The sequence below is a fragment of the Sceloporus undulatus genome, chromosome 4, assembly GCF_019175285.1.
Source record: "Sceloporus undulatus isolate JIND9_A2432 ecotype Alabama chromosome 4, SceUnd_v1.1, whole genome shotgun sequence".
Classification (NCBI taxonomy): domain Eukaryota; kingdom Metazoa; phylum Chordata; class Lepidosauria; order Squamata; family Phrynosomatidae; genus Sceloporus; species Sceloporus undulatus.
Genome location: NC_056525.1, coordinates 95856123 through 95881684, shown reverse-complemented (window position 1 = coordinate 95881684; position 25562 = coordinate 95856123). Strand labels below are relative to the sequence as shown.

Sequence of the window (25562 nt, the reverse complement as noted above, 5' to 3'; positions counted from 1 at the left end):
CCAAAGCGCTGTAATGGGTCTTCTCTTCTGCAGCATTTGATACAGTGAGAAAGCATCCAACTGAATTGGTCTTAGGCAACAACAAGCGGTGGACAGAGGTCAGGCATGCACGGTGTCCCACCCTCCTGATCTGTGCCCAAGAAGACTGGAACTGACCTTACAAATCATATGCTGAACCTTGATATCTATCTACGATGGAAGAAATTCAACAGACCACAGTGAAAGAGCTTCACTGCTAGGTACAAAACACTAACCCAGAATTTGGTTGTCAATATATGATTTACCATTAGGTTCCCAAAGTGTCACAAACAGATTCAATAGATCACACTGAAGAAACCTAGGATATAAATATAATAAAGTAGATAGAATGGAAGAAAGTGATCCATTTGCATCAGCCTTGTTTTCACAAATTGCCAGAGTCACAAGTGACACTGACTCCAAAAAAAAGTGTCACATGGTACTGAAACCCAATAAGGTTACTTTGAATGAAGCAGTTATATGTCCTGGAATACTTTATTCAATGCCAATACATGTACTATCATGGCAACAAATCAATTACACTAATGAAGTAGACCAAAATAGTAAGTTCATCCATCCAAATCCTTAAATCCTGACATAGAAGTCAGTGTGCAGCAAGATACAGCTCCCTGTCTCCAATGATAAAACATCTCTTTCAAAACCAAATAGGCTGCACCATCTGGTACACATGTTGATGAGACTAAGGACCTGCAGTATGAAGCTCAAAACCAATTTGTTGCTTGGGGGCTGTATAAGACACTAAACATCTTTCAGCTTAGATTATTTGTTCTGTGGATTTCTATGTTCATTTTGTCCATTTACATGGCCTGTAGAACTTATGTCTTATACATAATACTAATTTAAATACATAGTCTTGTCAGTCTGAAAAATCAGTATGCAAAGGGTTCTTGTAGCAATTAATTTGCCACTTATTTAGAGTGGCAAAAAGCCACCCTTGCTACAGCGATGGCAGCTTTTCGCTGATTCTTTGGTGCAGCGCATCTAAACGCTACACCAAAGAAATGGTGTGACACCACCCACCATGGGGTCAGGTGTGCCAGCATTGCGGAGGCTTTGGGGCGGCCGGCTTGTGGTTGCCATGCCCCCACTTCAGCCCAATGCCGGCATTTAGTGCCAGTCTGTTTAGCCTCTAACTTTCCTCTCTACCCCATGGATCTGAGGCAGTAGACTCAAGGCTATGAAAGCTCATGCTATCAAATTTTCTCTTTCAGTTAGTCTCAAAGGTGCTATCCCTTTGTATAGATAATACTAATTTTTTATACACAAATAGTATCTATCTTGGATTATCCTGATCCCAGCAGCAAGAAACTTTACTTATATCCCTGGGAAACTGGCAGCATGCTATAAATGACAACACTGAAAGTTAATTCAAGGAAGAGACAGAAGTATCATGGGGAATGGAGAGACTGTTGCTGCTATATGAGAATTTTAGCCATGTAAAAATCACAAGTAAATGATGATATACAACTAATCTCAGCATTTCTATCGTGAGTAGTTGCTTGAACCAGAAATGGTGTCATAAATAAACTTGAATGTCCTAAGTGGAACAAGTAGTTTATTTTTGAGAAGGATGAGGATGAGGACAAGAAGACTGACATTGTATGGATAGAGCTCTGACAAGTCTGGAACTGATACTAATTAGACTATCTGAATGAACAGTATCAACCTTATTTAGAAGTCAGTTTACCAACCAATCAACCAACAACTCATCAAAACCCATTCTCTGCTATGCAATTTTCCATCAAAGTTTTACTGTACTAAAAGAGTTCCATTTCATTTAAAGTTTCTTTGCTTTTGACTTTGGGTTTCAGAAGAGTTACCAGACAGCACCAAGATAAAAAGAGCTTCCTTAGATTAAGAGTCTGTCCCTATTGTATTTTCCAACATACAAGCAGAGAACAGAATGGGGTTATGTCAGTAATCGTCATCCTGATGTGATGTATTCTACTGGACCCCTGCCTCTCTCAGCAACACATTTGCTGGAGAATGTGTAATGAAAAGATCAAAAAACTTGGATTGGGTTTCTGGATTGCATGGAGAGCCTGTGCCTAACTAACAAAAATTCTTTAAATTTTCTTGGAAGACATTATGGCAAATGCATGTGCACTAATTAGGGTGAGGGGCCAGTGAGATGTGAGCTGTCAGTTGTGTCACTGAACCATATCTAATCTGTCTGTTGTTCTGACTTATGTTGACCCTGTCACAGGGTTTTCCTGGAAAGGTTTATTCAGAGGAGTTTGCCATTGCCTTTCCCTGTGTCTAAGACTGTGTGACTTGTCCAAGATCACACAGTGGGCTTTATGGCTGAGCAGAGAATTGAACCGTGGTCTTCAATGCTGAAGTTCAACTACACCACACTGGCTCTCATATCTAATCTAATCTAAACAGATCTGTTCTAAACGATTCTATTCTCCTCAATCTGCATGTGGGCGTTGACATACAGAAGGTCATAAAGTTCTGTTACCTATTTATCTCCACATTCTGCACCCTTTTCTTGCTATGTTGATCAAATTAATGCTTTCCTTTCAGTTTTCCATTTGTTTCCGCTCTTATCCATCCTTGTGTTGCCAGCAAATTCTTGGAAACTTTCAGCTATGACCCAAGGAGTTCAACTGGCCACAACACAGCACCAATAATTAATTTTGCATGCTGAGACTTTCATTGCTAAGAGTTGTAGTAATCTAGTATTGTGCTAAATTGTTGGTGCAAATGCCATTTATGAAGTATGTTCCCACTTGGCATCCCCAATAGACCACTTTGATAAAGCTTTTAGAAGACCAATCTAACTACTGCACTGCCAACATGGTGTTTCCCACCTGTTATATTTACTATACAGAAACAGAACTAAGTCCTTTTGCATAACATGACATTCTGAGTACAAGTACAGTATCTTCAGCCACATGTGTTGATTACAGACTTGGAAGTGATTTGCTGCAACTAAACTGAGGACTGCTGCAATAACTGAATATAGGTTCACTAGACAAGGTACTGGTCCTGACAGCAGTCTTTGCATTAGGGACGTCACAATGTGGTACCACTATATGCTGTTAATTTATAACGTGCAGGATAAACAGTAAGTGGGCTTTGCAAGCTGTCTCAGATGAAGCTGACAGACAGTAGCACTGCTTGATGCTCATTTCTTTCAGGACTTCTATGAAAGTGACTTTTGTTTTTGTTTTTAAAGGGCAAATGGTTTTCAAATGGAGCCTTGCAACTGAGCCACTCCCTTTCTTTGCCTCACCTTCACATAAGACTGTGGTGCATGGGAGCATTGATCTCTTTGCTCCTAACCTTCATTAATTTTACACATCCCTGAGGGTGGAGCAAGCTTTGATGCCAGCTAATTAAATGCTATTTAGAGTTCCTCTCTGCATTTTATCAGACCAGCATGAACTATTTTTGTTTTAATGGAATCCACAAAGTTTCCCCCCCTTCAGCTATTGCTAATTAAATGATGTTCTAAGGTGTTTTTTTATTATTATTATGCTTTTAAACATCAAGGAAATTATGTGGTACATTGGAGTTCAGGTAAACATACACAAACAGAGGCAGCAAAATCCTTTTCACATTTGGTTATTGGTTGGCATCCCTTCAAATATAGCTTAAATTCTCCTTTCATCTAACTCTGTGTACATAATACAGCTCCAAAAAGTGCTAATGAAGTATGGGAAGGAGCTGTCAGCTTTAGAGTACCTCCAGGATCATACAAACTGAAAGGCATTAGTATGAAAGAGCGAGTGTCTGCCAAAGTGTATTATTTATGCACAACAATTATTCAGAAATGAGGAGAGTTCACACTGCCTTAAACACATAAGTACTTCACTAATGAAGGTCTCTAGAAAGAACAAACCAGCCTTCTCATTCCCACTGTTAGGGTGTCAGGAACAATCAATAGATTCTAGCAGCCCATTTTAGAAGATATTTTGTGCTCAGATAAGAAAACCATGGGTTTTGCTTGGGAACTGGAGAGGCTGATGGTCATTAGCTCCTTCATAGAGCCAGGCTTTGACTGTCATCAGCTAATGTTCATGCCTTAATTTTAAAAGCAAGATCTCTCTGCATCACTGTAATTGCTATAACATATGCCTATTAACTATTCATCACCAACAGACAGTGCAGAATATTGATACTCTGGAAATGGGAATATTTAATTTCTCAAGTTCATCTAACATCAGACTGTCACAGAGGCTTGACAAGCTAGAAATCTGTTAAAACTATTGCCATACATTGACAGTACATAGCATATGCACAGATAATATTTTGAGGAATAAACTCTCCCACAGTATATATTTTCAATTCGAACTGTACATTTTTGCACTACTTGAGTGGCATTTGGCTTCTCTCTAACCTCTTTTGCTACTAAAAAGAGAACACTGTTTAAATCAACAGTAGAGGGAAAAGTTGCTATTTCTCCAAGGGATTAGTAGAGTATTTGGCTTAAATAACAAAGTAAAAGATATGGGGAGATAGAAACAGGGAGACTGAACAAATGTCTAATAGTTTGGTCTGGCGCACATGGCTGTTTCCCTCACATATGGAGCTCAGTTACTCTTTGATAGCTCATCCAATGGCTCAGGTACAGAACACCCATCACTGTCATACTCAGGTCCCTTGGTGGAGTAGGAACTGGAAGTGTAACATATGGAATGGAGTGATAGATTTAACATGACCTAGTGAACAACACTGTCTTGGATTTCATCTCACAATTGCCACAACTCACCATGTGACCAATATTAAATTGCTATACCAACCCTCAATTCCCAGTCCTTAAATAGGGAGGTTGTTGACCAACATCAGAGGTATTGTAAGAAATATGATTAATGAATCCTAATGCTGTTTTTCTGCTTTAGACGTAACATGGCTAAAAGAGATAGCTGAATGCTAAGGAGAACTAGAACTATTTGCTGCAATGCCTGAATGCTCCAACACTATATTAATTTTAGTAAGGCAGAACTTTTACACAGTTGTGCAAGAGTTTCCAGTCTTTCCTATGTGATAAAGAGCTTAAGAACTGGGAATTTAAATTTTTGCTTACTTCATTCTCAGATGCAAGAATGAATAATTAAAAATATATATATTCAAATTTGGATAGATTTTATTTCAAATGTTTTTGCCTTTTTCATATATATTTTTACTTTTTTGTGAATAATTCACAATTATGAAGAAAAAATAAATAGAAATAGAATGGGAAGAAATGCTTGCACAGCCAGCAAGTTGAAAATGTGTTTGTTTTGTGTATTGCCTTTTGTTCAACCAACACAGCTGTAATAGCCTACTTTGGTCATCTGTGTCACTGAAATATGTTTTTCCTCCTTGTGTAAAATGTCATCTTAATCAACAAACAACTGAGCTAAAATACATCACCCTGTGCTGAAATGGCTTCAGGTAACCAACTCATGTTGGGATCCAAGCCAACAAAAATGGATGGAACATATGGTAATGGAGGTGGGTTAAATGGTGCTTGGCTGATGCCTGATCAAGTGCTCACAGCAGTCAAAAGCCTATAATGATCAATTTAAAAAGTGAATCTTGGGCATTCACTTTATAGTGACTCATATAACTCAGACATACAACAAGACCATCTCTGATTTCCTCTTCAGCATTAATTTTCACTTTGCAAATCAGGACTTACCTATCTCTTCCTGTTTCCTTTTTAAAGACTTCATCACAGTAACTCATGCGCTTTTCTGTGGTGACATAGATTTTGGCTTCAGGATAGCTGTCCACAGCCTTCTTCAGCATGTTGTACACAATGCCACTGCCATCTTTCCTCATGTTTCGAAAAGGTCCCCAGATGACATAGATTGTGTTGTTGGTTTCCTTGAAAAAATATTCAGGATTCTTCAGCAGAAGGGGGACACTAGTATGGGAAACAACTCTTACTGTTGTCTGCTTCCCAACATCATCTTCATAGCCCTTGGTGGGAGCATTGTTCATCCTCCATATACAGGACGACTGGTCAATTTCATATCCTACTTTCTGCTTGGTCATCTGTCCTGAATTTGAAATAATGGCACAGAGGTCACAGTCCAGTTGTAGAGGCTATGGAGAACAAAAGAAGATAACAAAAATAAGAGGCCATACTTTCCCCATGAACTGATTAACCAACATCAGCAAGTAATATGGAAGCTCATCTGTGATCCAAGAGGTAGCTATCTCAAGAACCAGTGCAGGGTGAGCTTGCCTGTGACTGGAAAGGTACCAGACCCAGAAGGATTGAGGAGGATCATGCATAAAAATTCCAGGATGCTTTGGTGACTGCCATTTCTACTTCCTCTTTATGGACCTTATAAAGGGACCTCACTGCTACAACCACTGGATGCTAGAAGATAATGAATGAAAAGGAAACCTATTAACAAATTTTGGTAGTGTTGAGAGGATGTGCTGTTCTGCCACAGGCAGCAAAATTAATTGACCCAGAGCAGCAGTAGCAGCAGCACAGGAGAGGTAGGAGTCTGTCTTGTTGAGAATTAACTTTTTGATTCTGCTGCAGAATAACTATTAATCAGACACCTACCTGCTCTTGGCCCTTGTAGTTCAGCGTTGTTATTGTTTTTGTCATTGTTCTACAATCTTTATGTGTTTTATTGTAAAAACTCAATAAAAATTTTAATTAGGAAAAATGTGGTAGTGGAGGCAAGGGCATCACTGGTAGGGTGTGGACCATACCAGGGAAGGCGTGACACCACTTCTCCCCAAACATCTGCCTTTTTTCCAGAACTGGACTGTGGCATTTGCCTATATCCATTTAAAATGATGAAGAGATGATGTGAATGGGGTGAGGCTCAGTGGAAAAAGAAAGGAGAAGACCTATGGTTTTTAAAAAGTAAATTATAAAATTAAAAAAATATATATTTTAAAATGTTCTTCAAAAACATTACATCTTACCAAATGTCCACTTTAACCACATGAAACTATGTATATGAAAGCACAGTTAGGCTGTGCATATGATATTGTAGTTTAAAGGTACCATTTTAATTTTGCTAGTTGTTTATGTCACAAGTATTGCCATTACGTACTACATTCAGTAATATGTGGGAATTATGTTTTATGAATAACATTAGTACAAAAACCATTACTAAGGATTATGTATGGTGTGGTATGAGAGGAGGTCAATAGAGTGTGTGTGTGCATGTGATACCATGAGTTACCCACTTTTTTTTCAATCTGAAAGTCAAGGTCGGTTAATATTAGATGCAGAAAAAAAGAAAATGTGATTGTTAAAGTGCTTAATAACACAGGAAAAGGGGATTGGCTATTTGAATAATCATTATCTAAGAACTCTTAATTACATTTTTTGATAACACATTCATAAATAGATGTGGTCTGTTATTGGTTTTGGGTGTATTGTTGAGCACTACACTTAGTAATTAATAGGGCCTTAGTAATTTGCTTCTACGTTCCCATGTGTGTTCCTGTATAGGCACAAACCTATTGCAAGCATCATACATCCCAGATCAATGGTTGTGTAGCCTTGACACTTTTTGTTGTATTTTCTCTTTATTGGACAATAATTAATTCACCTGGGGAAAATAAGTGCATATTATCATAAAGGTGTACACAAGAGTTAAACTAGAAACACTCAAGCAATTACTAAATCAATTTTATGGCAATTTATCTGTCCTACATGCAGCCAAGAAGAAATAGAGATGGACTTCAGACCATATATCATTAAATGAAGACTTGGCATCAGCATTTAAGTGATGAGCATCAAAGTGGTGATCCCATTTGGCAAATACACCTTAGAGGTGTATTCATAAATAAGGTCTTTAATTTCATATTCTGAAGTCTTCAATGACAGTCTGCTTTTATGGAACTGCTGTCATGTACTGCATTGCTCATATGCAGCACTCTTTCTCCATGCAACACACATTAATAGTGAGAAAAGGCTCAGATGAACCATTGTAGGGTTATAAATCTAAATGAATAAATAAATGGAATAAGCTTACTAAACATCAGGTCATAAATGGGGTACATTAATTCATGCAGTCAGACATCCTTAACTAGATTCACAATTTCAGACCAATCCCATTGATATAGGTAGTGCCATACTGGGGATTGCACACTTAGGAGCTTGTCAAAGGCCTCACACAGCTACTCTGAGACAACAAAAGATGACAGCATAACCGAGGAAACCATTAAGTCAAACCTCCAACAAACAAGCCTGGAAAGGGCTAAATAACAATACTGAGAGTAGATCCAGTTACATGTAACAAACCTTTGAGACAGGAAAATCGTGTCTAGTAGGCTTCTAAAACACTGGAATTATCAACAGTAAAGATGCAGACTAAACTGATCGGTATTGCAATAGCTGTTCTTCAAAAATAGATTTCCTCCTTTTATCTGGTTAAAGATGTTTGACCCTAAACCATGAACAAATATCAATACTATTTGTTCAGACAGTGAGCAATCTTTTTAATTTGTTGCGTGTTTTGGGAAGAAGGGTTGATCCCTAGATGATTTAAATGAATAAGACTGGTTTACTACTTAGGTGCAGAAAATGGTAAAGTTACATAAAATCTAAAAATATTTATGGCCTTGGGACAGATTTTATTAGTTGTGTCTAGGGATGTGGAAGAATTTAATTTGGCCTACATTTAAAATAGAACCTATAATATGCATTCTAAGACTACTATGTCTACACCTTTATTTTTTACTAAGCTGATATGGTGTACAAACAGAATTGAGTCCCTAGTCCCTAGCCCCTAGCTACATCATGGTGATTTCTCCTCACATTATTAAAAACAGACAATGAATTCATTTTGTTTCGACCCACTGTTAAAAAACAAAAAAACTTGTAACTGATGTGAAAAAGGCACAACTCAAAACAAACAGAGCCATCAGAGCAAATAATCACAAAATACATACTTACTGTATATACTCGACTATAAGTCTACCCCATGTATAAGTCGAGGGCTGGTTTTGAGGCCAAAGTTATGGATTTTGATATGACGTATGGATAAGTTGAGGGTAAAAGCTAGGGGCAAGTAACAGAGGATGAAAAGAATGAAGCAAAGGAAAACGAAACCAAAGAATTTACAAAATTCCAGCAGGCATAACTGTTTGTACTCACACTAAAGGCTACATGGATGAGAGAGTAGAAGGGGAGTCAGTGCTTCCAGGACATATTACATTCCTGACTTTCATCTTTTTTAAAAAATGATTCCTTTTTAAAAAATGAGAGTTAAAATACAGTACTTACATTGACCCACTGACTCAGGTTTTGGGGGTCAATTTTTTGACTAAATTTTTTAGACGTATACATGAGTATATACAATACTTTTTAAGTAGAACAACAGAAAACTCAGTGATGAACTTTTGTATTTTCCATTATATTTTTTGCTACAACATGAGTTCCATGCTTAGTATCTGTAGCTTGTGTTTAGTATTCGTAGCTTAATATTAGTAACCTAGATGGTTACTAGTTCATGGTTACAGTGAAGAAAGGACATAAGAAGAAGATCAGCTCATTTGAGATGTGGTGCTGGAGAACATTACTGAGAATACCATGGACAGCCAAAAAGACAAACAAATGGTTTCTCAAACAGATGAAGCCTGAAATCTCTCTTGAAGATGAGATGATTAAATTGAGGCTGTCATACTTTGGCCACATCATAAGAAGGCATGACTCCTTAGAAAAGACAATAATGCTGGAAAAGATAGAGGACAATCACATGCCAGATGGATAGACTCAATGAAGGAGGTCACAAGTCTGAATTTCGAGGACATAAGCAGAGTAGTGGACAGAGGTCTTGGAGATGTCTCATCCATGGGGTTGCTATGAGTTGCGACTGACTCAAGGGCAGTTAACAACAGCAAGGATTATTACTGGTGGCTGCAATGATACATTGGAACCTATACAAAAATATGGTTTACTTAAACATCTGCTGGGAACATAAGCTTGAAAAAGTTGTTGAAAATGATACAGAAAAAAAATATTGTGATTCACACTAATAAACAGTTAGAATGTAATATACTAGACTTTTGGAAAAAGAAAACAACCATGAACCCTGTACAGACTGGCGTCCTGATGCTGGACACCCTGACTCCACCCCCAGGACATCATAATGCTGCGCGCTGTTCCAGATGGTATGTGGCATCATGGCATGCCTCCAGTGCTGCATCCAGATGATGCAGCGCCAAAGGGGTGCCATACAGCCATGCTGCCACAACTATGGCACCCTCTGGAGGGTGCAAAAAGGAGCCACTTTTTGCGGCTCCTTTTTGTGCGCCATCCAGAGGTCGGATCGGGGCCATGTTGTGAGGTTGCTGCAGCCCTGATCTGGCCAGGAAAGTGGAGCTGCAGGCCTCCCCTTTCAGGTGGTTTGTATAGCCCCATAGTTTCAGTGCTGATAGGTTTTACAAGAGCAGTTCCAAAAGACTGACAAATTAAATTGTCACAGATAGGATAACAACATCTCAAAAAGTGACATTACTTGGATCAAGACACATTATCTGACAATACCAATTCCTAGATTCCTGTATAGAATATGAATTACTGATGGTCCAAAACTCCAGTCAATAACACTTTGTATAATAATAATAATAATAATAATAATATGATGCCTCCAATGTAAGACCCAATTTAATCTCTTTCTCAGAAATTCAAAAGCTATTATATCTATGGAAATTCATTAAATATGTGTCAGAGCTTAGTAATCTTATCCATGAAGTAAATCCTTGAATTCACCTTGAATCCCATTTTGAGAGAAAAGTGGGATATAAATTTTATAAAAAATAAATAAATAAATAATAAAAATCCCTACAATCTCTGCCTTCAAGTCAGCTTGGCATTCCCATGAATTTCATAGGGTTTTCTTAGGCAAGGAATACTCAGAGATGCTTTTGCCAGTTCTTTCTCAGAAATTTAGCCTACAGCAAATGGTGTCTATAGGTGGTTACCATCTAAATAATAACCAGAGCTGACACTGACTAGCTTCCATGATCAGCCAGGAACTGGTACCTTAAGGGTATTTAGGCCTATGCTAAAGTTATTGAATATCTATGTTCAAAGACAGCATTTACAGACAAAGACAACTTCCCTAGGGACCAAGGTGTGAAATATGCCTGGCATATGAAAAATATGATCATGGCTCTGCAGTAAACCATTTTGTACACTTGCTTGCTTGAAGTGCTCTTACAGATGTGGGATTTTGTGCTTGTAAAATTACAGTTCCTGTCTTTCCTGATGCCAAACTGAAAACAATCAAACATGTGAAAGCTAGTGCTTCCCCACTTAGGACGTCCTTACAACACTATAACACTAAGTTACTAGAAGTGTCATTGGATGTCTTTGGACTTTATCACATGCGGGAAATAGGGGGTTTAAAAAGGCATTTTCCCAGGACATCCGCGTGATTGCAGGAAAGAGTTTCCCACGACATCGCAAGTAAAGAGGACTTATCCCGGGAACAACCAGGACTGCTCCAGCAACAAATCATTCATGAGGAAATCCCATGAATAATTTGTTCCTGGGACATTCTTGGTTCTTCCTGGGATAGGTCCTCTTTAATCGCAATGTGTGGGAAAATCTTTCCCATGATGTCCCAGGAAAATGCCTTTTAAACCCATGATTTCCCCCTGATATTCCCCAGTGTGATAAAGTCCTTTCTTCCAGTCATTTTCTTGTAACTGTAGAACTTGGCTGGTAAAAAGAGCTACATAATAAGATGCCGCGACTCTGATTGACTCTGGATCTGTATCAAAAAGACCCATTATTTGTGAAACGTCATATGACACTTGCAGAGAATTTAAATTTTAATCTCTACAGAACAACAATATGTTTGACCTTTCCATTTTTCTACAAAAGCTTACGGTCAGGAGAAAGCATAATTAAAATGGTGAATTAGGACTTGAAAAACAATGTAGCTTCTCTTGCAAAAAGACAGTTCTGTAATAAAGGTCACTGATCAAGGAGTCCCAATTATTAAATCTTTTTATCTAGCACTGAAGTGGCTTCACAGAATCAAAGGTTATACAATTAAATAATGAAGGAGACCAAACTGGAAAAGGTCATCAGAAAGACCAACTAGTGCTTTCTAATAGCTTCCATTTGTTTACATGCATCTGGCCAAAAAGGGGCAGAGCTTTAAATTATTGTGATTCCCATGTTTGGGTGGGGATGGCGGGGGGGGGGGGGATTTGGTCCAAAAGCTTAACATGGATCTTCACTATTGTCATTCCCTTGATAGCAAATTCTCTGCCATTCTAGGTATCAAAATAAGAAGATGGGCATTCAGGAAATTCTAAATTATATCTTTTCAGGTATTACCTTAATTTTTGTAATTTTTAAACAATGTACTATTAATCCTTCTAATGTCTGAGAGGGGAAATCATTAGCAACTCACACTGCACATTAATTGAGTCATCTAATTTGAGCTTCTCTTGTAATTATCCCATTTGCTTGAATTCTAGCAAAGCAGGTACCAACGCTCCAGAGAGGCATACTTCATTGTAGAGTTATTTATTCTTGAATTCTTCCAGAATATCACCAGAGGGTTTTAAAAAAAATTATTTTAGGGAATGCAAGATGTTTAATGATACCAGCTGGGGATAGCATTTTCCTTGATTTTTCCTGATGTTCTTTTGAGGTCTCTCAAATGAAAGGTGGAAAGGAGACATTAATTGTCTGGCATTACTTTTATTGCATGCCTGTGCATTATATGAAAAAAAAGTATTTTAATTTCCTTGTGTTTCAGGAATAATTAGCCAAGCTGTTTTCATTCACACATACAGTAGTTACTTTTCACAGACCTCAACTTGGAAGCAAAGACTTTTACAACAGAGAAAACTCACTACAAACAAGAGAAATAAAACGAGATGTTGTTATTTGCTTGAGTATTCACAAAGCAGACATTCCAATTTAATGCAGCTCTCAGGATATAAATCACAATCTACAACTAACATGAAATGCACACAAACACACACCCATACACACACAGAGAGAGTTAGATCTGATTTCTTATGTTTGAGTTTCAGTCCCCTGTTCATCCTACATTTTTAAGCTACAACAAGTAAATTGGCTTAGGGCCTCACACTGCAGAAAGCATCCCTGCCTTCATTAAATTTAATGTTCACATTCATCAAAATTTTAACATTTGGAAATTATTTAACAATAAGCAAATTGTCAGCATGAGTCTCAGTTTCCAAAACAAGTTCAGGATGATGGCCCTTTGCAAGGCAATCCTTGCAAAATGAATAATCAGGAAAGACATTGATATTCAGGTGCCAGATAGGGCAACTGTTGGATCTAACTCTCTGGCTTCAGTCAGACTACTTGGAGCAAGAGGTCTAATGAACCCATGCTGGCTGAAGGACAGGGAATTAAATTACAGACTCCAACTCCTAAGTTTAATGCAATGCTATCTTATATAGCTCAGGGGAAAGCATGCACAGTTCACTGGAGATCATGTCTGTTTTCAGTGCAAGTGGATTTTAAAAAATCTCAGGGGGAAAGAAAATCTGTTTGAAATGGTGTCTCAGCTATTCTTGTCTGCAAGACGAAATTTCAGACCAACATAGGGTGTTGATGGTTTGTGTATGTGTTTGTATGTGTACTTTTGATAATTATTGGGATTTTAACAGCTAGGGAAGAGAAGCTTCAGTGGTTGTGGTTCATATGAAATCACTCTTTCTTCCCTCCCCCCCCCATATCATTTCATTGTTCATATCGTCATCATACAATAAAAACATACCTTACATTAACATTTCTATCATATATTTTCTTCCTCCATTATTATCTTCCTTCATTCATTGTTACTATAGATTCCTTTTTTTCTTCATTATTTTTTCCTTATTTCACCATTCCACTATACTGTATCTTGTAGTCATGTTTCTGTATTCTTCTTTATTCTGTATTCTAATTTATAATCTCTATTTCCTTCATAAACGTGTTCTCCTTTTGTCCCTCTTTCCCTTAAATTTTGTTCTAGATTTTGCAGTTCCTTTCTTCTTTATTTTGCCTTTACCTTTGATTGCAATCCTAATTTTCTAAGTTTCTAAAATTGGTTGCCATTCTTTTTCTATTTTTCCCATATTCTTATTGTTAACCATATATGTCATTCTATCTAGTTCTCTGATTTTTCTCAATTTAAGCATCCATTCCTCCTTTATTGGGAGATCTTTCAATTTCCAATTTTTTGCAATCAAAATCCTGGCTGCAGTTATTAAAAAAAGTAAAATGCACCAATATTTATTTTCATCTCTTGAATTTATCACTGAGGTCATATTAGGTAAATAAAATTCTGGTTTCATTGGGAATTTTATTTTAAATATCTTTTTTATTGTTAAATTAATTTATTTCCAATTTTTTTTAACTTGTGGCATTTCTACCACATGTGCAATAATGACCCTGTTCTTTCCTGGCACCTCCAACATCTATCATTTTTTTAATTTATAGATCTTTTTTAACCTTATGGTACCACCTATATTCCCTTACACAGGGGATCCATTCTGGACCCCATGCGTAAGGAAAATCCCGTGTATGCTGGAGCCCCATTAGAAGTAATGAGGCTTGTGCTTGCAGTGCAGCGCAGGCATGCGCCCCATTACTTCTTCTAGGGCAAACCATGGCTTTTTTCAGCATATGCTGTAAGCCGCATAATTCACTCCTGCATATGATGTGGGCACACTGTAGTTATCTTCAAGTCATTTTCCTTTAAATCCTGTGCAACTGTACATTTATTTGTTTTTGTCCATACATTTCCCCAATTTTCTAGTGGTATATCATGGCCTAGATTTCGTGCCCGTTTTAACATATATCCTTTGATTATTTTACCTTCCATCTCTCTGTTCAGTAATAATTTGGATAATTTGGATATTTTCTTTTTATTGGATTGCCATAAAATATCACCTAATTTGTTTCCCCCCTTCTATTCCAAAGTTCTTGGCATCATCCAGATATTTCTGTTTAATTTGTATATAATTAAACCAATGTAAATTATTTCCCTCTTCATTTATTTCTTCTCTAGATCTTAATTCCCAATTGTCTTGATTCCCTAATTTTAGAATGTCTCTATATGTTAGCCATTTTTGTTCCTGTGCCCATCTCCCCAAAAAAGCTTCCTCCACTGAAACCCATAACAGTAACTTAAAGTAAAATCTTTCCTTGACCTTTGTCCAAACATTCAGCAGTGCTTTCCTAACTGGATGATTATAAAAATCTTTATTAATTTTAACTTTATTGTACATAATTACACATGCCAACCAAAACATAGTCGTATTCCTTCTAAATTCAAAAGTTTCTTATTATTTACTTTTAGCCATTCTTGTGTCCTCATTAAACAGCATGCCTCAATGTAAAGTTTTAAATCTGGGAGGGCACAACCACCACTCTCTTTAGTTTCTTTTAGGAAAATCGCTCTTTCAACCTATTTGGAATGATGTCAATGTGTGTGTGTGTGTGTGTGTGTGTGTGTGTGTGTGTGTATAAAATAACTTGGTGGTATTTGCTGTTTTGTTGTGATACTGTGAGATAACTTTGGTTTTCTTTAGAACAAGGTATCTAATAAATTGGGACAACAAAAACAATGACATCCAGCATTACTAGAAGGAAATAACCCTTTGGTAATGATGTCTGCACGAGAAAGGATATTCTGGGAACAGTTCAGAGTATCCTGGGCCTGGAGCTGCCCTGAACTCTGCCTGTTACCTGGGACCTCCACTCCAACACCAGGTGGATGTTTCTATGCACATCCCATTGTGCTTCCCAATGCACCTGTGGTGGCAGTGAGTTGCTCACTCTAATGTCAGAACAAGATAGCCAGCCCAATCACATGGCTGGGCACCTTGTTCTGACCTCAGAGTGAATGATTTGCCACCACAGTGGTTGTGCCACGCAGCACAGTAAGGTGCATTTTAAACAGCCACCCAGCAATGGAAGGGAGGACTCTAGATCCTTCAGGAAGATTGAGAGCAACTAATGACTTCTAAAAATCTACTATAGGAGGAGTATACTCTGGGTTTGGAGCTGAATGGGCCAGATGCTGTCCAGACTGTTTGCACCAGATTCAGGGACTGAGTCCTGTATTGTCCAGATTCCCTGCCAAGAGAACTGGTTGTCTCTATTTTATTTGCCCCATGAAGACAATATCAATGGCAGTGGTAGTCCCCCCCCCCAGCCCAATTTAAATAACAGCCTTGGAGAAGAGACTTTCAGCAAGATCACAGTTGGAGGGAAAGAGGTAAATGCCACATTCCCACCATGTGTGATCCCAATAACAATCAGCTGCTATTGGCTTTTTAAAACAACACACAGTTAAATGCACATTTAATGTCATGCAGATTGCTTCTTAGCATCTTCAGGGACTACAGCAATTCAGGATACAATATGCAATGCTGTGTATTTTTGTATACAATGTATGACCATATGCAACAGCCAAACAATAATATACTGTGCACCTAATACTGCTTGCAAGATCAAGTATCTCTTCACATTCTGGACAAACCTATTGGTGTCATGCTTAGTAGTCCTACACAAAATTTGGAAAATGCAAATTGTATTAATAGAACTTGGCTGCTGCTACACTGCAGAACTAATGCAGTTTGACACCGGTTTAACTGTCATGGCTCCATCCTATGGAATCCTGGGATTCCTGTCATGGGACCAGAGCTCTTTGACAGAGAAGGCTAAATATATTTTGTTGTAGCTGTGTTGTTTCTGACTTACAAGTTGTTTCTGACTCACAGAGACAATAAAGTGAACCTATCATGGAATTATCTTGGCAAGATGTGTTCAGAAGAGGTTTGCCATTACCTTCCCCTGAGGCTGAGATGATGTGACTAGCCACTAGTCACCCAGTGGCTTCATGGCCAAGCAGGGGACTGAACCCTGATCTCCAGAGTTGCAGTCCAGCACTTAAACTACTATGCCACACTAAACTACAAATCCTAGAATTCCATAGCATTGAACCATGGAGGTCAAAGTGGTGTCAATCTGCATTAATTCTGCAGTGTAGATGCAGCCCTTGTGCTGTTAAAGAAACCCATATATACTGACTTCTCCCCAGACTGTAGCAAAATACACCAGTTCAGAATTGAACAAAGCATTCAGCTTCTGTAGAGAGTCTGCTGCTGCTTGAGAGGATGAATATGCTATTGGAAAACGAATGTCCCACAACCTGTTTCTCTCTCTAAATTTTGCAAACTGTTTTCCCCCCTAATATAACTCTAACTTCATTAAAAGGTGTTTGCTAAGGCATGAAAAAAAGAAAAGAGATCGTTCAAGCCATTTACAAAATAAATTGAAATAGAAGACACACAGCATTTGGAGAATTCTTTAGTTGCACAGCCTTAGTTCAAGAGCTGGGAGTCATTCCAAACAAATGCTGCATGTTGAAGCCAACAGGCCATTCATCTTAAAAACCCACCAGGTTGTTCACCTGCCCCTCATTAGTATTGCATGGCTGTTTGGCGAAAGCCAACAATAATATACCATTCGAGCGAGAAACAGTTCTATCAAATTTCACTAAAACAGGCTTTACAAAAACTAATCAGACTTCAATATGAGACAGTCTCTATCCCAAAAATGAGTTTAATGCTTTTTAGGATCTTTCTTTTATTTCTTTATAGGAATATTGCTTCCAAAGTCTTAGTGCCAGTGGGTCTAGTTAACAATTAGAAAAGTAACTTTTAGATAAGTTTTTTAAGATTACAAAAGACTTGCCTTGTGTGCTTATTAGTAGCAGCATTATATATGCTTTAGGAACCAGGCAGGGCAATCTTTTGCCCAACTGTTCTTTCCTTCCTGTGCCAGGCATATTAGGTTGACAAACAGCCGAAAACACCAGGAGGCAAAATGTCAGTTGCAGCTGAAGGGTACATGGTGAGAAGGAACATACTGTTAGTACATGGGCTGAATTGTGAATGATTCTCAACAGGAGAGGACCAAAATAGTTTCTCACTTCTAATATCTTGCAGTGCAGCACAATATGTTTCCAACACACACCATGTAAACCTTTCTTAAACAGTATACTGCACAATGGAGATCCAGTGTCAAGCTGAATTCTCTATATCTTCACTCAACAATAGCCAGCTAGATATTAACAGCACAAAGAACAGATGTTATGCGACTATGTGCAACAAAATACAATAGAAGAGTACATCCATTGTCCAATATCAATTATTCAGAACCCTTGGTTACTGAAATCACTTAGTATTTCCAAATTGAACTTGGGTTAATGAATCCTAGCATGGTCCCCCCTTTTTTTTATTCCCATCCACACTGCCCTCCCTAGTTTGATCAGTAAGATCACATTGTAAATGGTTTCTCAATTGCTGTTGTTTAAAAGCCTAATAGCTCCAGAATTAATTTACAGTGGGCCTTTGGTATCTGCTGGGGTTTGATTCCAGGACCCTGCAGGATACCAAAATCTATGGCTATTCTTTATATACAATGGCATAGTAAAATGGTGTCCCTTGCATGAAATAGCAAAATTAAGGTTTGCTTTTTTAGATTTTTTAAAAATATATATTTTCAAGCAGTGGGTGGTTGAATCCATGGATGCAAAATTCATGGATAGGGAGGACTGGCTGTATTTTTCTTCTTAGAAGGTGCGGTGTTCATTCTCTTGAAAACAAGTGAGCAATATAAGGGAAATAAGGACTTAAGAGTACTTTTCCAAGAAGGCAGAACATATCACTGTGGCTTAATAGGACCACCAGCACAGAGTTCAAATCCATGCTCAGCCACGGAAACTCACTAGGTGTACTTGGGGAAGTCACACACTCTCAGCCTCAGAGGAAGACAAAAGCAAAGGCCCTGCAGACAAATCTTGCCAATAAAACCTCATTATAGGTTCACCTTAACGTCCTTATAAATCAGAAAATAATTCAGAACCACTTCATAGCCATTGGATCACAGAGATCTACACTGGCCCCTTTCAACAAATGCTTTAAAAAGAAAATAGATACAAGAAACAAGGGGAGGTGGCTTGTTTGGTAGGAGAACAACTCCACCTGGAGTAGGGAGGTAAAAATTGCAAAGGTTTTCAATCCACTGGATGAGATTACAAGAAATTGGATATATTTTGATGATTTCTCACATTTTTTGCTGAAAATTTCATGACTAGTTTCTCTCCTCCCCAAAAAAACCTTTATGCTTTGCACAACATACCCCACCCCCACCTTAGTGCCAAGACACTGAAGTTTGGATAAAACTGGATTGCGCACAAAATTCACATGCTGCATTTTGTTAATTAAAAAACAAGAAAGATTTTGCTCTTACAAAGAGGTGGAAAATCTTTCAGAGGGTAGCAATGTCACAATATGGCAAAACCGTGCATTAATACAGTTTATAATATTTCTCCCTGGGAGGCATAATTTTCCATTCTCCCTTTTTAATTAAGGTGGTTGGGGAAGGCCAGGAGGCTGCAGAAATAGCATTGGGGAGTTCATGCTTTGCAAGTGGGCCATGGCAAACATATTTCCTAGCTCTGGTTTAAATCTAATGCAAGTCTCATGATGGTGTGGGGAGTTTTAGCTCTTACCCCCAACCCCATAACCTTCTCTGAGGACTAAAATCTTCTGTAAAGCATTTTTGGTTCTCTGGAACTGTTTTTAAAGCAGGCTTCCACAGGCATGGGGAGGGAATTGTAGAAAGGAGTTTATATTTACATAAGCTGCTTCTAGGGCTGCTGCCACAGTGCAGAATTAATACAGTTTGACACTACATTAACTGTTATGGCTCCATTCTATGGAATACTGGGATTTGTAGTTTGTTGTGGCACCAGAACTCTCTGCTAGAGAAGGCTAAATATTTCACAAAACTACAAAATACAAACATAGCATTGAGCCATGACAGTTAAAGTGGTGTCAAACTGCATTGATTCTGCAGTGTAGATCCATCCCATGAGTGCAATGGCCACGGAGTAGGACTGTGCTTCCTGAAGTAGGACTGATAGAAACATGGTTACTGACTGCATGTAGTTGGAAAGGACTGAGCTCATGTCCCATGTTCCTACTATCTCTAAAAGGTTTCAGTGAAACTGCTAAAAGATCTAATTAAATACAAGGGAGCTTGGGATATTTAGCCTGGAAAAAAGAAGATTAAGAGGTGATATGATAGCCCTGTTTAAATATTTGAAGGGATGTCATACTGAGGAGGGAGCAAGCTTGTTTTCTGCTGCTCCAGAGACTAGGACCCGGAACAATGGATGCAAGCTACAGCAAAAGAGATTCCACCTCAACATTAGGAGGAACTTCCTGACAATAAGAGCTGTTCAACAGTGGAACACACTCCCTTGGAGTGTAGTGGAGTCTCCTTCATTGGAAGTCTTTAAGTAGAGGCTGGATGGCCATCTGTCGGTGATGCTTTGATTTGGATTTCCTGCATGGCAGGGGGCTGGACTGGATGGCCCTTGCAGTCTCTTCCAACTCTATTATTCTATGAAATGAGCACACAGTCTGTGCTTGTGACTAGAGAGTATGAAGCTTCTGATCACATGTAAAGTTTATAGTTTTGTGGGCTCTTTCTCTGTAAGCTTTCAGCAACTACACTCAGTGGCTGCAGTAACCTGCCACAATAAGCCATGGTTCCTTCTAATTCTGTGTTTTGGTGGAGCACTTTGGTAGTCTATGTGGCCTCCAGAGAATCGTAGGGAAAAGTGACACCCAGACACATTAAAATTACCCACAAAATCTTTTGATGGTTGGACTGGAACTGTAAACAGAACAAGTAGCTCATCTCTCATGTGACTAAGGAATATGTCCTCCTAATGCAAACTAGCATTATGGTAAAGAATCAATACAGTTACCTCTAACTTTTTACTTTTTTTTAGTAATAAAGGCATAAAAGAGCTACAAATCAAAAGAAAAGTAACAACTATTAAAAGCTTTTGCTATTTCCAGTGTCATGACTTGGGATGTACTTTATATTGTTGTTGTTTTTTCCCATGGGGCAAATGAGTAAATTGATCCATTTTCTCCCTGCTGAAGATGCTCTCATATGAAGTCCCTGCACTTTGTGGAAGATATCTTCATTCAGCTGCCATCCCCAATACCACCATGGTAGTGATCAGTGGAAACTGTTGAGTAAGGAGGATCACCCGCAAATGCACAGACAACAATCCTCACTTGGCTGCCTACTCCTATCTCTACTCTCTTAACTTGGTTGCCCCCCTGTCATATCCATTCTTGGTCGCTCCCCTCTCCAGCCATGTAGTGCTTGGCAAGTAGGCAGGGAATTTTACTGAGCAAGAAAAAAAAATCTCTATTTGATATTTTGATATCCAGCATATGATGTAGGCATCCTCTGGGAACTCCCAGAGAGTCTTCCACAGATCTCAGAAGATGATATCACTGTTGAACACCAGCTTTTGGGAACTATTTAGTGATGATTCTCTCTGCTTGCCTGACCCCTGCCCTCCCACTGGTTATTACATGGCCATGTTTGAAAGGCAGGTAGAACTTCAGAGTGGTCTTCATGCTGCCTATTTGAAGACTCGAGAAAGAAACAAAAAGGAGTTTCAGGACTGTTCTTGTCAGGGTTACCTGACACTTGAAAAGCCTCTTTCTAATTTTTTACCCTCAAAGTTCAAATATTCTTTTATCCCTAGTAACGAGTAATGTATTCTACTTAGTTTAGAATTTAGTTCTAAAGAAGATTTAAAACATTTTATGAAGCACTTTGGAGGGATTCTTTTAAGTTTTATGTTGTTCTCTCAAGCTATTTATGATGTTTGGAGAAAGCTAAAAATGTGGAATGTAGACCCACAAATACTCAGCAAACAAACTGCAAATGTAACCTCTAATTCACTTGAACTTCACTGCTGTCTAGATGAATTATTTAACATACTCATTCTTGGAAGGCCAACTAACAAATTTTTTTGCATGCATGGACAGAAAGTGATAAGCAAAAATGTTAATTATCCATTTTTCTGAAATGAAATTAATCATAAAGTTGAAAGAGACCACAAGGACCATTCAGTCCAGCTCCCTATCATGCAGGAATACACAATCAAAGCACTCCCAACACATGGCCATACAGCCATACTTAAAAACTTCCAAAGAAGGTGACTCCACTACACTCTGAAGCAGTGTATTCCACTGTTGAACAGCTCTTACCATCAGGAAATATTTTCTAATATTTAAGCAGAATCCCTTTTCCTAAGGTTTGAATCCACTGCTCTGTTCCCTAGTCTCTAGAGCAGCAGAAAAGAAGGTTGCTCCATCTTCAATATGTTGTTTATTGTTGAGTGCCTCCAAATCATTTTTTGACTTATGGTGACCCTAAAGCAACCTGATGCAACCCCAGTTTAAGAACTTTAAATCCTTAGTTTCCTAACAAAATAACTAAGTAACTTGGTCCCCCCACCAACCTAAGGGAAATGCCATTCATCCATGCTCTGGTCACCATCATGATCTCCCCATGTAGCTGGTGCCTGGACAAGTAGGTTGGGGTGAGGCATTACAATTGTGGCAATAAAATCAATGCGACAGAGGGCATCTCTGTATTGGCCATTTAAAATTGGCTTTCCTCCATTCCCTTCCTGTGACCTGTCTACATGATGCACAGCTAAATCCTTGATGCATGTGCAGATTGTCCTCATGAGGAAGGGCCGGTTATGCACCAAATCTGCTCTATCCCTGCCTACATTGGGCTTTAAAAATTCATATTTTGCTCTAGATTTTACAGGAAAATCTTGAACCCTCCATAGTCATGCTGGCTGGCTGTTTACATGCATGTCCCACTGTGCTTCCCGGTACTGCTGCTGCTGGCTCAAACTGCTCCCTCTGAGCTCATGATAAGGTGCCCATCCATGTGATCCATGCTGGGCACCTTGTTTCTGACCTCAGAGGTAGTGACTGATAGCAGTGACAAGCAGCACAGCAGGATACATATGTAAACAGCTAGCTAGCATCACTGCAGAGTTAAGAGGCAACAGAAAATCTGGGGCAGCTCTAGGGTCAGAATCCTCTAGAAGCAGCCTGGAGTATTCTGATAGGCGTTGAAGAGTCTTAAGTAGTCATCATGAGTTACTTAGATTTACTTACATGTAACTGTACTGTATTTGCAATAGCTACTAGCCCTTGTCTGCATGGACCAAATAGAGTGGCCTCCAGACAACGCACAGCCCAAAGCCTGGTTCTGGTGCAAGCAGACTGGATGATGTCTCACCCACTCAGAACCACAACCAGATTTTATCCCTCTTACCCTGGATTTTAAAAACTCACCAGTTGCTCTGGATTTTCAGGAAAATCTCAAGCCCTCTGTCCTGAAGCACTGAGGGTGTTTGAAATGCATCCCACTTAGCCACCTGGCACATCCACCACTGCTGCCAGTTGCTCACTGTGGCCAGAACAAGATGCCCAGCCATTTGACCACCACTGGCTGCCTCATTCTGATCTCAGAGCGAAGTGAATCATGGCTGTGGCAGATGAACCATGCAGCTCAGTGGGACAAATGTATGGACAACCAGCCAACTTCAGAATGGAGGGCTTTGCAATGGAGGAGGGTTGGGTCAGCTCCAGCTGAAAGATACCCTGGGCACTATTGACATAATTATAACTCTTTCCCCACTTACTCTATGAGACATCAGCTACATGGAAAGAATGAGGTCCATTCTGCTGACGTTTGGTGCTTGATTGAATGATGTTTTCAATAGGTTTGGATGGGAAGGGGCAGGCCTGGGGAGTTTATTTAGTTAAGTAAACTTAATTACAGCTGCTCAGCCTATGAAACTACATGCAGTTGTTTGGGACAAAAATACCCATGTGAAGCACAGTGTACCTGCTTGTTTATGGCTGTTATCTGTATTTCACTGTAAAAGGTTAACATGACTCTCCTTCAGATCAGACTCTTTGGACTGCTACATTTGGATGGGAGGATCTATGTTATGCCACAATGCCTCTATGGAGATTTGAGTAGTTGTAATGTGCAAAAAGGTGACAAGCGTGAAGTCCTGATTTGTTATAAATAATGAAGCAGAGATAATTTCACCCTGAAATTAGGCAAACTGCCAAAATGAATCTGTGGGAGGTTGATGGGAAGGGAAAATAAACAACCTAAACTTTATGCCCTGAAAACATTATTTTGCTGTTGGTTTTCTTTTTCTATCGCTTGCTGTTTAAAAAAAGAAAAAGGTAAGTGGTGCAATTCAGTGGGAAGACAACACAACAAGAAATGTATTGCAATTGAAAAGACATTATGGAAACAGAAATTCAAGCTTGAATATAGTTTACATACACATAGAGCTACAGAAGGGAAATTGTAAATATTACACATCTATGCATGGGTAGCACCACTTTGTACTCATATACTAAGGCAAGGAATGGTATGAAATATTCATATATGTTGGCTATTCCTGCAAAAGTTAAAACTGCCCCCAGTCACAGAATGAGCACTAACTGCATGAATAGGCTATGTGTGTCTAAAAATTAAAAATTTCTAAAGTTTTAAATTGTTAAATACAACTTGAGTATTTTCTTACTACCAAATTATGGCACTTTGATTCCAGTTTAACTGCCATGGCAAAACTGTATGGAATCCTGGAGTTTGTAGTTTGGTGAGACACTAGAACCCCCTGGCTAATAACTCTAAATTCTCTTTCTTAAACTGTAAATCCCAGGATTTCACAGAATGTTCCCTATCTAGGTAAATTGGAATAATGCAACTGTGTAGAGTGCAAGGGCCCCTTATATATGTCTCCTTCTCTCCCCCTGTCCCTCTCTCCTGCTTACTATTCCCTGGCAGGCTTGATTCTCTTTCATTTGTTTTTCTTTCTATTTTTCTTATTATTTTTTAAACTTCAACTGCAGTAGCAGAGCTCTGAAATTGCATGGAATATAATAAATACAAATAAAATATTTTTTAAAAAACCCAAAAACATGCTGGGTAGGGTACAGGGCAGGGAGGCGTTGAGTTAGGAAAACAGTGCAATGGCAGCAGCCACCACAATTGTGTGATTGCGAAGATGTGTGATAATGGTTATTATACAAACAGGTATAATTCTATTTTCATTGATACACTCAATTGTGGCAAGAACGAGAGCTACGTGGTAATGTCCATTGTACAGAATTGGATGCTTGTTTCTTTTGTCTTCTTTATAAATAACTATGAGAGTGTATGAAGGCAAAGTATGCATTTCTTGTTTATTCATACAGTATGCTGCTTTTTGAATTGCTAGCACAATACATGAGCGAGGGAGGCAGGAAGAAACTAAACGCAAAGCAAATGGGTGAAGGCCACAACACTGGGAGTAGGATGAAGGTTTTGTAAGATGTGAATGTGTTCCCGCAGAGTCCCAGGAAGAGGATGAATCACTACTGCTGACATCTGAAAAACACAGTAGCTTTGAAAAAGTATTTGCTTGCTTCCTTGCTTTCAACTTTGGGTGAATGACTCATTGAAAGTTATGCAGCATAGTTCCACCTGGCAAAAAGGCGACATTTCAGAAGTTATGTTATTAGCAGAAACATTCTTTTCTGTAGTTCCATATAGCAATAAGTAGCTGTGTTCCTTGAATGCACAAGGCGTGTTACATAAAGCTGTAGTGCTCTGTTATGAATAACAGGGTCAGGCCCTTGCA

The 25562-nt window shown here is 38.7% G+C and overlaps 1 protein-coding gene across 1 annotated transcript in view; it reads right to left on the bottom strand.

Annotated features, from left to right (window-relative positions):
• Positions 1-25562, bottom strand: part of ST6GALNAC3 (ST6 N-acetylgalactosaminide alpha-2,6-sialyltransferase 3) — a 294151-nt gene that overhangs the window by 140929 nt on the left and 127660 nt on the right. The window contains exon 3 of the mRNA XM_042465669.1: positions 5672-6081. Within this exon, the coding sequence (XP_042321603.1) occupies positions 5672-6081 (410 nt within the window). The remainder of the gene's footprint in view (positions 1-5671; positions 6082-25562) is intronic.